The sequence below is a fragment of the Botrytis byssoidea genome (assembly GCF_014898295.1).
Source record: "Botrytis byssoidea strain MUCL 94 chromosome Unknown BBYS_004, whole genome shotgun sequence".
In the NCBI taxonomy this organism is placed as follows: Eukaryota; Fungi; Ascomycota; class Leotiomycetes; order Helotiales; family Sclerotiniaceae; genus Botrytis; species Botrytis byssoidea.
Genome location: NW_024065845.1, coordinates 1,506,245 through 1,520,133, shown reverse-complemented (window position 1 = coordinate 1,520,133; position 13,889 = coordinate 1,506,245). Strand labels below are relative to the sequence as shown.

The window sequence follows — 13,889 nt, the reverse complement described above, 5'->3', positions numbered from 1 at the left end:
AAATAACTATAACAGTTTGTGAGTGAAGATCTTGAATTCAAGTACAAGATATCGATCGAGAAGTCCCACTCATTCCTTCATTCAAAATCTTCGATATTCTTCTCTTGCGTCTCTTCTATGCGTATTCTTAACGTAATTAGGAAAGCGGATCTCATCACTCGAGATTCACTATTCAGTCCCACTTCAGAGCCGTTTGGGAGATGTACCCATTGAGGTACATACCCATGTGGATTATCCCTTGCCGTCCCGCCTTAGAAATCTCAATCCTTGTTAGCATTCCACAATTCGGACAAGGATAGGCAACGTGGCAAAAGTGGGATGATAAAATTTCTCTGAGTTTCGGTAGAGGGTTTCCGAGATGGATGCAAACTATCGAACTCAGTGAAGCTGTTGCAGTGCAAAAAACACAGCATATAGGACATATTGCCGTTGTGTATATTTTGCCATAAGAGTAAAATTATTGTATGGGATTAAATCAACGCTTGCAGCCCTAAATCTATCGAATACCAACTCCTTTGACACCGCCGTACCATAATTACATACCGTACAAAAAATGCATCATTATACACCGCATACCACATACCAAAACCAATTCGTAGAGGATCCAAGCAATCATATACATAGGGCAAAAAGAGGTATAAAGGAAAGCAAAAAGATAAATTAGTCAAAGGAATAGGTATTGAACCACACCCGATTTGAACGGATAACCTTTCGATCTGGAGTCGAACGCGCTACCGTTGCGCCAGCGGTCCTATTGATCAATTTTGTATAAAGGGTGATTCTACTGTTGCGCATTATATTATCGGCGCTTCAACCTCTGGTGGTTCGTGGTGTAACTTGACCATCAAGAAATCCGTGAGCACTCACGCGGTCGCGAGTAAGATCTTCGTATTCGTCTTCAAGAATGGGATCAAAGCTGTTGCGGTTTCGATTAGTAATGTTTAATAGTCCAGTCTAAAGATGAAGAATATCAACAGAGAGAAAAGAGATAACAATGACACATACCCTTGCTCACCAACGATTTCCTTGGTATATCTGCATAGTTGTTCCAATTGTGTTACACATCCTGTAAGGGACTGGCTATAGCCTAGAAAATTTATGTTAAACTATGTCTTGGGAGGGTAGACAAATACGCTCAAGTTTTGGAGAGCCCAAGTGGCGAAAGTATAAAGTACGTACTGTAACTATAGATCTGAGACCATTTTTTCCCTCCGGGCAAGTTATTTGCCGTCTCACTTGTATCGTTGTTTTTCTTACTCTTACTTTTTCTTTTACTTCGTTTCGACTTAACGGACAGACTACTAGATGTCGCAGGAACATTCATGGATTCCAGTAGAGCCATATGGTCTAACAACCGTTTTCGAGCGGATGCTGCGGATGGAAGATATCGCTGTTTTTGTTAGTATTAAACATTTAACTTGTCGGACGATGAAACTTACAGGAACCTTCCTATCACCTCGCAATGCTCCAGCCAAAACATACAAGTTCATGAGGATACAGGCGACGGCATCACGTCGAAAGGAGAGTAGCGATTCAGATGCCTGCTCGTTCTCGGAAAGATAATGTGGTTGGAAAAAGAGTGAGGACTGTCGTACAGAGACAAGGTACTCGAAAAACCGTTCGCAGGCATCAATTAACGCCGAATAAGGAAGTGGGTTGAAAGGGCCGCGAAGTCGGATTTCATGACGAGTGAGAGCCTGCAAAGTGTCAGAATGTTTACAGTTAGGAAACCAAATGTCAACTTTGAAACATACCAATAGTTGTCGTATCCTAACAAACCCTTCTCTCAGGCGACCTTCCAGCATTTCTTCAAGAGTATTAGACCTGCTTAGAGGTAATGGGCAAAAATACGTACCAGATTGTTGCACATCTTTCACACCTGGCTCTTCTCCGTCTTCATAATACACGTATTTTGCCACAACACCTGCATTAGTTAATAAAAGATACAGTAATCCTCAGGATAAACTTACCTCTGTAAATTATACTTGAATAGATGAGCATCGACGACAACGCCTTCCTCAATTCATGCCTCGCGACAAATGGCCATAGAAACCAATTAACAATAACAGCAGATACGGTACCAACCAGAAAAGCAACTCCTCGAGTCCAAGCCACAGTGACAACTGGGATGTCATTCGGAGCTGTATATGCACCCAGTGAAACAACTACAAATGATATGCAACCTACGATTCCGGATCGCGGATGGGGACTTTGCGTGAATCGATACATCATAGGTATCATGAATATGGCTGCAAATACAGCCATGACGTATGGATTGCCATTGTCAGCACCATAAGCTATACCACCCCATACAGCGCCAAGTATAGCACAAAGAGCTCGGGTTATTAAATCTTGGAGATTTCCACCAACTCTGTTAAAAATTAGTTCAAGTCCTATTTAAATCGACGATTCGGTACTCACCTTGGATGCATCATTATCCAGACCATTATAACTGCCCACCAACTTTCATATTTGTTCCACCAACTTCTACTCTGGCTGAGCCATGCTGGCACAGATAAGAGAGAAGTTACTATCGCAACTTTGAACGCAAATCTAGTCTCGAAGCCTTGTAAACGATGAAGGACTTTCCAAGTTCTGTATCTCAAGCGCTTTTGTCTGGAAGCTTGTGAATTCTTGTCCATGGCTATTTCTTCCTCTTCGGCATATGCCCCTCTAGTATCAGTAGGCTCAAGATCGTCATAATTTTCTTCTTCCTCTGTGGCCCTTTCTTTCCGTGGAGCAGGTTTATAAACATTTGCCATTCCTTTCATTGTTTTGGCGAGTTCTCTTTGACTCCGGAAAAAGAAACCTGCTGTTACTCCACCTCTATCGTGTCGAACTTGTCCATTTGTACGTTGGAGAGCTTTGCCAAATGGATAAGATGGCAGGTAGATTCGCCAACCAGGGCGTCTCTGCTGCATTTCGTTCACTTTAACGAGAAGTGCTTCAGCAGTATTTGCGGCTTGTCTGATAGGATGGACGAATAAAAATATTTCGACAACCTCAGGATGGTCAGAATATGTTGGAGGCAAATTTGGGTTCTGGAGAAGCCTATGATCGTTCAAGTCAGTATCAATGGACGGTACAATCTGTTCCCTCATTTTTCAGTCTTTGAAGAGCGGTGAACTTCCGAGCATAGTCAATACTCGATGTTCCAGGTCATTTAATACTTTAAATAGAAATGATATGCAGCCTAGATGAGAGTTCCAAGCAAACTTCATACGTTGAGCGGATAGCATGTACCAAACAAATGCAGAAATCATATTCCATCAGAGAGTCATCTGGATTATGAAAGATCCAGAAAAACAATACGCTGATTTGGATAGCACAGAATCATGGAGACTAAAAAAAAACAAGGAAACTAATACATACTGCTCTTCTTCTTCGTCATATTTGATCTTGGCCTTTCTGATACTCGTAATCGCACCCACAATGTCGGAAGAAACATCCTTAGGAGGACCGAGAAATACTCTGTGTCCAGACATGTCCATTAACACAGCATCGCATCTTTGTAATGCCATCTTCAAACATGACAATAAATTCGATGTAGGCTCTGCAAGTTTGCTGGCCACCAACTCCACTGCTCGGTCCTCAGTATCTGACCTCTGTAGCTTTGGACGTCGTGGACCATCAATATTAATCACTGAAGCAGAATGAAATCGTCGAATACTAAGTGCTGATGCATCTGGGGATAGAGCTATGTCGGAATCTTCTTCCTTATCAGAGTCATCGAACAAATGGGATTCCATTCGGAGAGACAAGAAAGATCTTATCACTGCTTGCATTAAATTTCGCAATATTTCAACGTCCGAGGGCTTGAAGCGGGTAATAGATATATCAAGAACCAAATCTCTGTACGCCTGTGAAAGGTTGACGAAAGTAAATGCCAGCTGTCTATGGACAGTTACTGGCTCTGATTGAGGGAGTTGGAGTCCTTTTTGCATAATGTCAAAGGCATTGTGTAAGCTCACAGCCAAAGATCTTGCGCCAGCATCAGGAACCACCTAGGTGATGTTAGCGGTGTCTGATGTGGAAGGCAAAGGGTTGATTGAATCGCGAAGATGCAAGTTTTTGCCGAGTTCCAATATGGACAAGACTCGCAGAGTGAAATAACAAAAGTCTCACCGACAAACAAATTCGCGGGATAATTCTGCAAAGGAACTTTACTTACAACACAGCACACTATGAGAGCAATAGCTTGGCCAAGCAACCATGGTATGCCATATTCAAATAGCACCCTCCAAGCAATAGTCTCAGAGGTATCGGCAAGACAGGTAAATAAAACTGCCATCCCAGCACATAGTACCAGTTGGTACAATCTTATGTAATACGAACGGAGTGCCGCGATCATGCCCATGAAAACAAGAAGGAAAGCGGCCAAAATTCCTCCATATCCTCGTCTGGCAACAGCCGTAGAATCTGATAGCCACAGAGCAAAAGCCCCCCACCCTAATCCACCCGCAGTTCCGAAAATCGTCAGTATCGCTCCATCAATCTGAGCGCCAACACTTCGACCTGAATGGTTGATAATTGTCGATATGACCATGATGTAATTGTAACGACCAAGCCAATTTCTGATAACGGGAACCAAACACAAAATATAAGAAATAAAGAAAGGTAGGAACGATTTGATGAGCTTGATACCAGCTCGTGTAGTCACCAATTGTTTGGAAATTTCCTTGATTCCATTCCATTGTCTTGGGAAGAAACGCTTTAATGACAATGGATGATGTTTCTTGAACCCCGCTGGTAATGTAAATTCTGCATCCCTCATGAGCTCTTCATGACTTATTTTCGGTGGCTTAAAGAAGGCAGCATCGAAAAATCCATCTCTCAATTCTTCAACGCCATATGTTTCGAGATCTAAATTATAATCTTGTAAAAGATCCGACAAGTGACTCATGTGACTATGACTGAAACTGAAACTGCTTCTAGGAGAAGCTGGATTTGATGTTGGAGGACTTTTGATAGAACCAGGTCTTGAACCAGCCAGAGATCTTGATCGTCGTGGAGTATATGATCCCATATATATACTAGCAGCGGGCGATTTTGCTTGACTTCCTTCTGGTTCTTGTACTCGGATGTGTCTATCATGAGTGTGCGATTTAATATTCACGACAGGCTTGTGAAGCCTTCGACGAATGTGTGATCCATCATCTGCTGCTGTAATCGACTCTCTTCGACCAAATCTGGGAGTGAAGGATGGAGTAGAGAAAATTATATGAGGAGGAGGGGATGATAGAGGGGATGATTGATTGTTATCTCCATTGTCTCTGGTGGAAGCCATTGCGGCTGGTGGAACGGAGAATAACGAGAAACTATGACGCAAATGAGACTATTCAGATGCATTTCCCGACTCAATTGAGAGGATATGGGTAAAACAAAGAGTACCGGTAGTTTCAAGTAATAGGAGAGTTTATATTTATAAAATTTCCACCTTTAATGTCTCCACTAGGTAGAAAATAATATGGGTACTTGGGATTCATTTCGATCTTCAGTCTTTGGGCGGTATGAGGGAAACTTGAAAGCTTCATTATCGGATAACTCTAATAAAAAAAATATCCACATTGGGCAATCAGATAATCTACTTACCTCCCAGGCAGGTACGAATTCAGGTCCTTTTTCCTTTTTTCTTTTTTCTCAAGTAGCCCGCCCGCCTGTTCACGAACCTCTCTTATCGAATTATACCAACCAATCATTTGCCACATAACATCTCAAACCAACCGTTATCGATTGTTCAATTCTCAATTCCAACATTGCTGACTAAGACACACTGCAGTCATGCACGAGGGAATTGCTGACTAATAATTTCACAAGGGTGTCTTCTTGACTACTATAATATGCACGTGCTGAAGAGACTAACTACGCTAGCCTAACGAGCCCTGTCCTAAGCTAGCCTTGGAAGCAAACGCACACCTCCTGGGATATATCTCCACTCTCCACATCATCCATTTCTCGATATCCCAACCTTTTATGTCAGACTTCAAGATTGGTTCATCCAGTATGAGTTCCGCTACATTAAATGGTGTAGGCTCTACTCTCACGATGTCCTCTTCAAAAGTTATCGATTTGGTGTCTGATGAGGAAAGTTCAGAAATTGATGATGTGGCGCTCCACGGTGCTGTTCGAGGCATCTCACGTGGCATACCGCAACACCACCAAAATGCAGCGTCGGAGGATCTCGAAGCGGCTTTAGATGCCAATGAAAATAGTATAGGAGACGAATTCGAAGAGGAAGCCGGAGAAGAAGAAGAAGAAGAAGAAGAAGACGATGATGATGGTGGTGAAGATGACGATGATTCTATTGATAGTAGCCTTATGGAGGATGCTGTCGAAGCTTTGACTGATGATAATATACTTGATAATCGTAAGTTCACCCCCTATCTTCTGATCGTCAAATATGCTAAAAACAAATATCAGATTCTGATCCTGAGCGATGCACTCGTAAGGAAAGTCAGCATTATCGTAACTTGCTTCGAAAACTCGGACCCCGAGAATTCTGTGCAGTTACTGTGGAAGCGGACGCTATTACCGCTAAAAAGCTCTTGACTGCGTTTGGTGTCCTCCCACCAATGCACCTTGAAGGTCTACCCGATGAAGAATACTATCAGTTTCTAAGTTTCGCTATTCGCCGTGAATTGCAGAAACGTATAAAAATTCCGACGTATAACACTGTCGCGGATGCTATAGACCTCATTAAACATGCCAAGAAAATCGTTGTCATCACCGGCGCCGGTATTTCCACTTCTCTTGGTATACCCGATTTCAGATCCGCAAATGGACTGTACGCACAGTTCGGACACTTGAATCTCGACGATCCCCAGGAGATTTTCAACATTAATAAGTTCAAAGAAGATCCGTCAATTTTTTTTGGTGTTGCAAAGGCCATTCTGCCAGAAACATTTCGACATTCCCCAACCCATCAATTTATAGAACTTTTGCAAAGGAAAGGCAAATTACTCACCAACTACACACAAAATATTGACAACATCGAAAGCGTTGCGGGAATAAAGCCAGAAAAGGTCATTCACTGTCATGGATCGTTCGCAACCGCCACGTGTCAAGCTTGCGGGTACCGAGTAAAGGGCGAGGAAATTTTCGACGATATCAGAGCTGGGTTAATCCCACGATGCAAAAGGACAAATTGCCCACCCGTTTCTCAATCAACTATCCCTCGCAAGCGTAGGAAAATTTCGATGGGTGGCAAGAAAAAGAAAAACGGACAATATAGTGATGACAACGAAAGCGATGATATTCCCGAATCTGGCATCATGAAGCCGGACATCACTTTCTTCGGCGAAAAACTTCCTGATGTCTTCTCGGACAGACTCAGCAAGCATGATAGAGATCAAGTCGATCTCGTCATCACAATCGGTACATCCTTGAAGGTCGCACCAGTCAGCGAGATAGTTCCATATCTTCCTAGCCACGTCCCACAAATTCAAATCAATCGGGATCCCATTGGTCACCTCGCTTTCGACATCGACCTCATTGGTTTATGCGACGTCGTCGTCTCGAAAATTTGCAAGGAACTCGATTGGGATCTCAACCACGGGATGGTTCCCAATAATCAAGAAATTGAAATCGAGACGCACCCCGATTATCCCCATCGCCATCAATTCATACAAACCCGCCCCAAACCACCATCGAAATCAGCAACAGAACCTAAGTCGTCTTAGATTTGAGCTCCGAAGTCTGGTCTCCGGATACGAAATCACATAATAACATGGCGTTTGGAGAGTAGCTTTCTTCGCATTATTTAATTTGCCAATTTGGATGTCCATGGACAAACTCTTACAGATAGAAAATTTGTACAGAGCAGGCGCAAATACATAGAATTTCTTAGGAGTCTATCAAATACTTCATCTGTAAGAATGGGCATCGTCAGAATTTTATATTAATCTCGTAATACATATGTAAGCAAGGGGTTCCGGATGATTGGGGTTTCCTTAAGGATTGTTCATGGAGATACAGGGTGGGATGGGTAACAAGCATATCAATATTTGAAACATTCATTCAATCATTCAACAAGAATAACGAAATCAATTATGCAATTGATCAATCACACGATGCACAGCTGCACTCATATATTTTATGAATCCTCTTACATTCATCTGTAATTTTCCCTAATGTGCCAACTTCAAGGCAGGTATAAACTAAACTAAAAATCGATGCGTGCACGCATGCACACATACATCCATCCTTCTTGATTCATCACCAATCATCTATCCATAAAAACATACCTCTCGATTGCTCACTCGCTATCAATATCTCATTCATATTCATATCTAATTCGCTCAAAACATACTAAGTTGGTATCTTGTTTTTTTTTCTGTTGCTCTTTTCCTCCTCCGCTCACCAATTCATCCATCCCTTCACCTCAAATATCTACACCCATTCTCTCCCCCACCCCAAGCAAAATTTTAAATGTGGTATGTGTATTAAAAAGACCGTCGTTGAAGCTATAAAAAAAGAATCGAAGGAGAAACGCCATAATTGTATATTTCTTTCCGCCCTTTGCGCCGGGTGCTAATGTTGAGTAGCACAATGAAGTTCGTAATGAAAGAACGAAAACCAAAAACATTGTCTCAAGCGCTAATGTAAAAGTACATATCTACATAAAGTTTGGGTTCTGTAGTTATCAAATAAATGTGATGAATAAAATTGGTGTTATTCATCGTTTGAAGATTTCTTTGTTGGAGTAGGAATCTTCAACGTCGGAATGTCAGCCGCAGGGACTGGTGAGATTTCCGGGATTTGGGATGGTGGAGCATCGAGATGAGTTGGGTTTTCGGTGATGATTGGATCATCCGGCTTGGTATCTGGGTGAATTTGAATTTCATCAGAAGCTTCGATTTCGGATCTTGCTTTAGAACGTGTAAATCCCATCGCGTCGCTCTCACCGTAGTTTCTCTCAATCGGAGACCATCCAGCAACACTACCAGCGATGATACCAGCCATGACAGTCGTGGCACCTAATGCTGAATTTGATCGAGATCTGGTGCTTCGTCCACGTTTGCGGGTTTCAGGAGTTGAGTAGCCATTCTTGCCAAAAGCGTCCTCTCGGTTGGGATCGTCTGAAGGTGTTCCTGGTGCTATAGAATTTTCTCTTGATCGAGAACCACTCCTAGAACGTGGCAATAATTGATCGCGAGTTTGTTGCATGGCAAATTTCAAGTTGTTCAATCGACCACCCTTAAACTTCTTGAGGAAAGTCAATTCTTCTTTGACATCTGCCAATGGCTTAGGGAATCTGAACTGCTCCTCCTCATCAGAGATGGTTACTTCTGGATTCTTCTTTCGGTTCTTCAAATAGCTTGGGACCAGCGAGATGAGTAACTCATCAGGGATGAGACGAATGCAAGCTCCAACCGGGATAGACAAGAACCCGAGAATGATGGAGTATGCCCATTGAGCTGCGTTGAGATGAACTACATTAAAAGCTTTGCCACCAACAAAAATGATCATAACCTGACCACCGACCATGACAACATTGATTGCCATGAAGAACCAATTGCGAGAGACTCCTTCAAAGATGTTGAACTTGTTATCAAGACGACGGTTACTAAATTTAGTCAGTATAGAATTCAAAGTTTTGGATTTTCAAAATACTTACTTCCATTGATTGAAGATTTGCATCCACACAAATGTGTTGAAGACAAGAGTTGGAATCTGTGCAATTTCACGATCGGATTGATACGAAAGAATGCTTTCAGCGCCAAAGAACAAAAGTAAGGTGATGGTAAGTTGATAAATCGATTCGCCAATAATCATTTTCCACATCGTCATGGTGATAAGAGGTGCAGATTTGGGGTCCGGTTTTCGATCAAGAATGCTCGCAGTTGGTGGATCGGTAGCCAATGCAAGAGCTGCCATGGTATCCATAATAAGGTTGACCCACAACAATTGTACAGCAGTAAGAACAGAAGTTTCGTCCGAACTGGCAACAGCTGAAATGAAAGTTAAGAGAACGGCAGTAATGTTGACAGTAACTTGAAATTGCAAGAATTTTTTTACTGCATCGTTAACAGCACGTCCCCACATCATAGCCTTGACAATCGAGTTGAAGTTATCGTCCATAAGAATGATAGCAGAAGCTTCCTTTGCAACCTCAGTACCAGCAATACCCATAGAGAAACCAACGTCAGCCTTCTTTAAGGCAGGCGCATCATTAGTACCATCACCAGTAACTGCAACAGTTTCGCCAAGTTTCTTGAGAGCTTTAACCAAATCCTCTTTGTCTTTTGGACTGGATCGTGCAAGGACTTGTAAACGTGGAATCATCTGCTCCTTCTTGGCCTGACTCAAATTTCGGAAAGTTGGACCTTCCATGATGATACCGCCCGGAGTGTAGATACCACACTCTTCGGCGATAGCTTTAGCAGTGACCATGTTATCTCCAGTAACCATGCGAACAATCACACCGGCGTTTTGACAAATACGAACAGCCTCGGGGACACCATCACGAAGAGGATCCTGAATTCCTACAATGCCCAAGAGAACCATATGCTTGAAAATATCATCGAAAACAGCTTGATTTTTCTCTCCTTCAATGATCCGAGCGCCCTTGGCAGGCCATCTATCGAAATCTTTGTATACGAGGGCGATGGTACGAAGCGATCGGGAAGCATAATTGTCAATGAGCGAAGTCAAAGTTTGACGGTTATCATCGGTCATGTGAACGCTGCTAGTGTCCTTAGTTGGGTCGCGAATGATGTCCGAGCACTTTTCGAGAAGAATCTCAGAAGCACCCTTAACGTAGAGCCTGTATTTTCCGTTGTCAAGTTGTACGACAACTCCCATACATTTTCGGCCTGAATCAAAAGGAATCAATTGTGTGATGGTGGCATTAGAGCGCTCTTGGTCGAGTGAACTGAGTCCGATGTGTTCCCGTACGAAAAGCAAGAGCGCAGTTTCTGTTTTAGAACCGATGAAGCTGCTTTGACCTTCAACCTCGCCCTCGAAAGCTGTAGAGTTTAGAACAACCGAGTGCTTGATTAATTCCTTGACACTTGGATCCAAAGTGGATACCACTTCTCCTGGAGACATATTGTCTACTTCTCGCTGTGGTTGCTTGCCTTTGTCCACTTGATCTTTATCGATCGATTCAATTGTACCACCAAATCGAGAGCTAGTTCCCACGGTTCCTGCAACAACTAACATCTTGTTCTGAGTCAAAGTACCAGTCTTGTCCGAGCAAATAGTAGTAGCATTCCCCATGACCTCACAAGCTTTGAGATGTCTAACCAAATTGTTGTCCTTCAACATGCGAGTCGTAGCAAAAGCCAAGGCTAGTGTGACGGCAAGCGGTAAACCTTCAGGAACAGCAACCACAATAATTGTAACTGTGACGATGAAAATGTTGAGAAATTCTTGACCCTTTTCGGTTGGAGTATTGTGATTTTTGGGGAGACGGACCAGAAATTCGATAAACAGGACGATGAAGAGGAGTAAACCTGCGGCACCACCAAGTTTCGCAATGTATTCGGCGAGTGTGTTCAGTTTTGTTTGAAGAGGTGTAGATTCAGGATCTTCTCGAAGTGCAACCAATGTCTTTCCGTACATGGAGTTCACACCTGTAGCTGTGACCATGAATGTTCCAACACCCTCACTGACCTGGGCTCCCGAAAGGATGAAAGGGTCCAATTTCCTCAAGTTGTCGTGATTTTGAATTGCATTGTAGACTTCATCAGCTGGTCGCTTTCGGATCAAATCAGATTCTCCGGTTGTCTGAGATTCGTTGCATACAACATTGTGTCCTTCGATGAAGATTCCATCCACGGGGATCATATCTCCTGGTTCTAGATGCATAACGTCACCAACCAAAACATCGAATACCGAGATTTCCACAGTTTTTCCAGACCGAATCACGTTCACATCACGATCTTCCTTTTTCTTATTAAGTTTGACGAATTGGCGTTCCTTTTGATAATCGTTAAGAGATCCCACAATAACCACAACCAAAATGGCTACTATGATAGCAACACCTTCAACCCATTCGATAGGAGGATGTTCTGCGTCGTGTTTCGTTCCAAAAGTTTGGTATAGTCCAACACCCAATGATATCGCGGCTGCTATTGACAGCAGGATCAGAACCTTGTCATTATAAGTAATCCACATTAATTCGAAAATGCTTTTGCCTTTCTTCTCGGGTAATCGATTGTCCTTGAAGACGCGTTTTCGATCAGAATAAGCACCCTGTACTTGAGTATTCGATTGACCATGTCCAGACCCTGTCGATGGCAACGAAGATACCTTGGTAGCTATTGGAATCTTCGAAGACTTCGATTGTTCGCTGAGATCTGGTGAATCTCGAGATGCGGCAGCTCTTGCTTCCTCGAAAGATATCGTTCCATCTAATGAATGCTCGTCCACACTCAAACCACTTCTTCGATCCGTCCGTAATCCCTTTTCTAATCCTGCAAGACCTCCGAGGGCGTAGAAAGCCGCCAAACTTTTACCATTGACTAATTTATTAAGTTGTCCTTGAGAGAATCCAAAACTGTTGTTTTCAACTTCAAAGTCCTCTTCAGTTCCTAGATCCGGCTTCAAAGCATCCGGGTCATTCATTATATCATTATTTCCATCCAACTCTCTGTGTTTATCCATCTGTCCTGCGTTTGAGCCTCCAGCGTAAGTGTCGCCGCTGTAATTTGTATTTGAATGGTTTCCATCGTCAGATTCGATCGAGTTTTGTCGTGATCGAAGACCAGGAACTGCCAGGAACCCCGGAGTGCCTCTGGACGTTGGCGATGAAACATTATGTGGTGATGTCGGCCTGCTATCTCGGCTGTCGAATGAGTTTGTCGCTCTTAATTGTGGTATCGACGAATGACTCCCTTGACTAGAATGATGAGGAGCTCGAGGTTGTGATCCTGTTCCATCATATGTCGCAGGACTGATATCGCCTTGTAAAGTTGAAGGGGAGTTGGGTAGAGCCCTCAAAGCAACCGCGTCGTTATCCATAGCTTGAGGTGGACTCATGTTACGAACAGCAGAGGTATCGATTGTTATCGTAGGTCTTTATTCGGTGAAACATTAGCCATTTTGGGCATGGAATTGTTGGTATGTATAGGGAAGTAAGGGAGGCAGGGATCTAAGACTTACGCTCTTTGCCTCTTCGCCCCCGAGCTTGGAGCTGGAGAAGTTCCACCTGAGTCCGACATACTAAATTGATTTGGTATAAAGCTCTTTCGTTGTTTTGTCAATACACAGCCCGAGGCGCAAGCCTTGGCGGTTATTTGATGGAATGAAGTTTCTTATGACTCGTAGGCATCGAAGAGAGGCTGTGTTATGGATGATGGCAGTCAAAATCTAGAGAGTCAAAGGATATATAAGCCAAGGTCTTCCAAGCTATGTGAAATTGAACTTCAAATTTGATTCACATGCCAGATTCCAATAATCATGACAGAAAGTTGGTCGAAAAATATTAACCGAGAAGAATATCCAAGAGGAATCACGATGAAGAGAAGAAGGAAGGGGAAAGGGTTATTGAAGCCTTGTGCAATTGTGGATATGAACAACAGCAGAGGTGTATGATAGCTCACCTAAAGGACTCGTACATCAAACAGCCCACAGCACTTTGACTTGCAACTTCACCAAAAGTGTCTGGCGGTCAATGGCTTGGAATTTCCTTGGGAGGTAGGCGCAATTTGATGATGGAAGGTTAAGAGAGTTTTTGATCCATTCGCCAGTAAATAATGTTTGCGACAGCAAGAACAAGCTCTCCTGTAGCTTGTTGAAGTTGATATTGAAGGAACCGAGTACGATTCCTCTTTTTTCTTTTGAATCTTTCTTATTATTCTCCAGGCAAAGGAAATTCTAGGAGTAAGGAGAGCACGGTGTAGAATCGTAAAACCGTAGTAAGCTACGATAGGATAGGTAGGGAG

General features: G+C 42.9%; 3 protein-coding genes across 3 annotated transcripts; 1 reads left to right on the top strand and 2 right to left on the bottom strand.

Moving 5' to 3' along the window:
* Positions 1-810: 810 nt before the first annotated feature.
* On the bottom strand, positions 811-5,287 carry EAE97_002543 (uncharacterized protein; the record flags this gene model as incomplete). Its single annotated transcript, XM_038873054.1, has 10 exons — positions 811-916; positions 1,006-1,087; positions 1,180-1,390; positions 1,440-1,697; positions 1,755-1,807; positions 1,856-1,924; positions 1,971-2,371; positions 2,422-3,051; positions 3,373-4,004; positions 4,172-5,287. The coding sequence occupies 10 exons, from the start codon at positions 5,285-5,287 to the stop codon at positions 811-813; spliced, it is 3,558 nt and encodes a 1,185-aa protein (XP_038736260.1).
* Positions 5,288-6,003: 716 nt separating this feature from the next.
* On the top strand, positions 6,004-7,679 carry EAE97_002542 (uncharacterized protein; the record flags this gene model as incomplete). Its single annotated transcript, XM_038873053.1, has 2 exons — positions 6,004-6,367; positions 6,421-7,679. The coding sequence occupies 2 exons, from the start codon at positions 6,004-6,006 to the stop codon at positions 7,677-7,679; spliced, it is 1,623 nt and encodes a 540-aa protein (XP_038736259.1).
* A 991-nt stretch (positions 7,680-8,670) lies between these two features.
* On the bottom strand, positions 8,671-13,166 carry EAE97_002541 (uncharacterized protein; the record flags this gene model as incomplete). Its single annotated transcript, XM_038873052.1, has 3 exons — positions 8,671-9,565; positions 9,617-13,021; positions 13,108-13,166. 3 exons carry the CDS (start codon positions 13,164-13,166, stop codon positions 8,671-8,673), a joined length of 4,359 nt encoding a protein of 1,452 aa, XP_038736258.1.
* Positions 13,167-13,889: the final 723 nt, after the last annotated feature.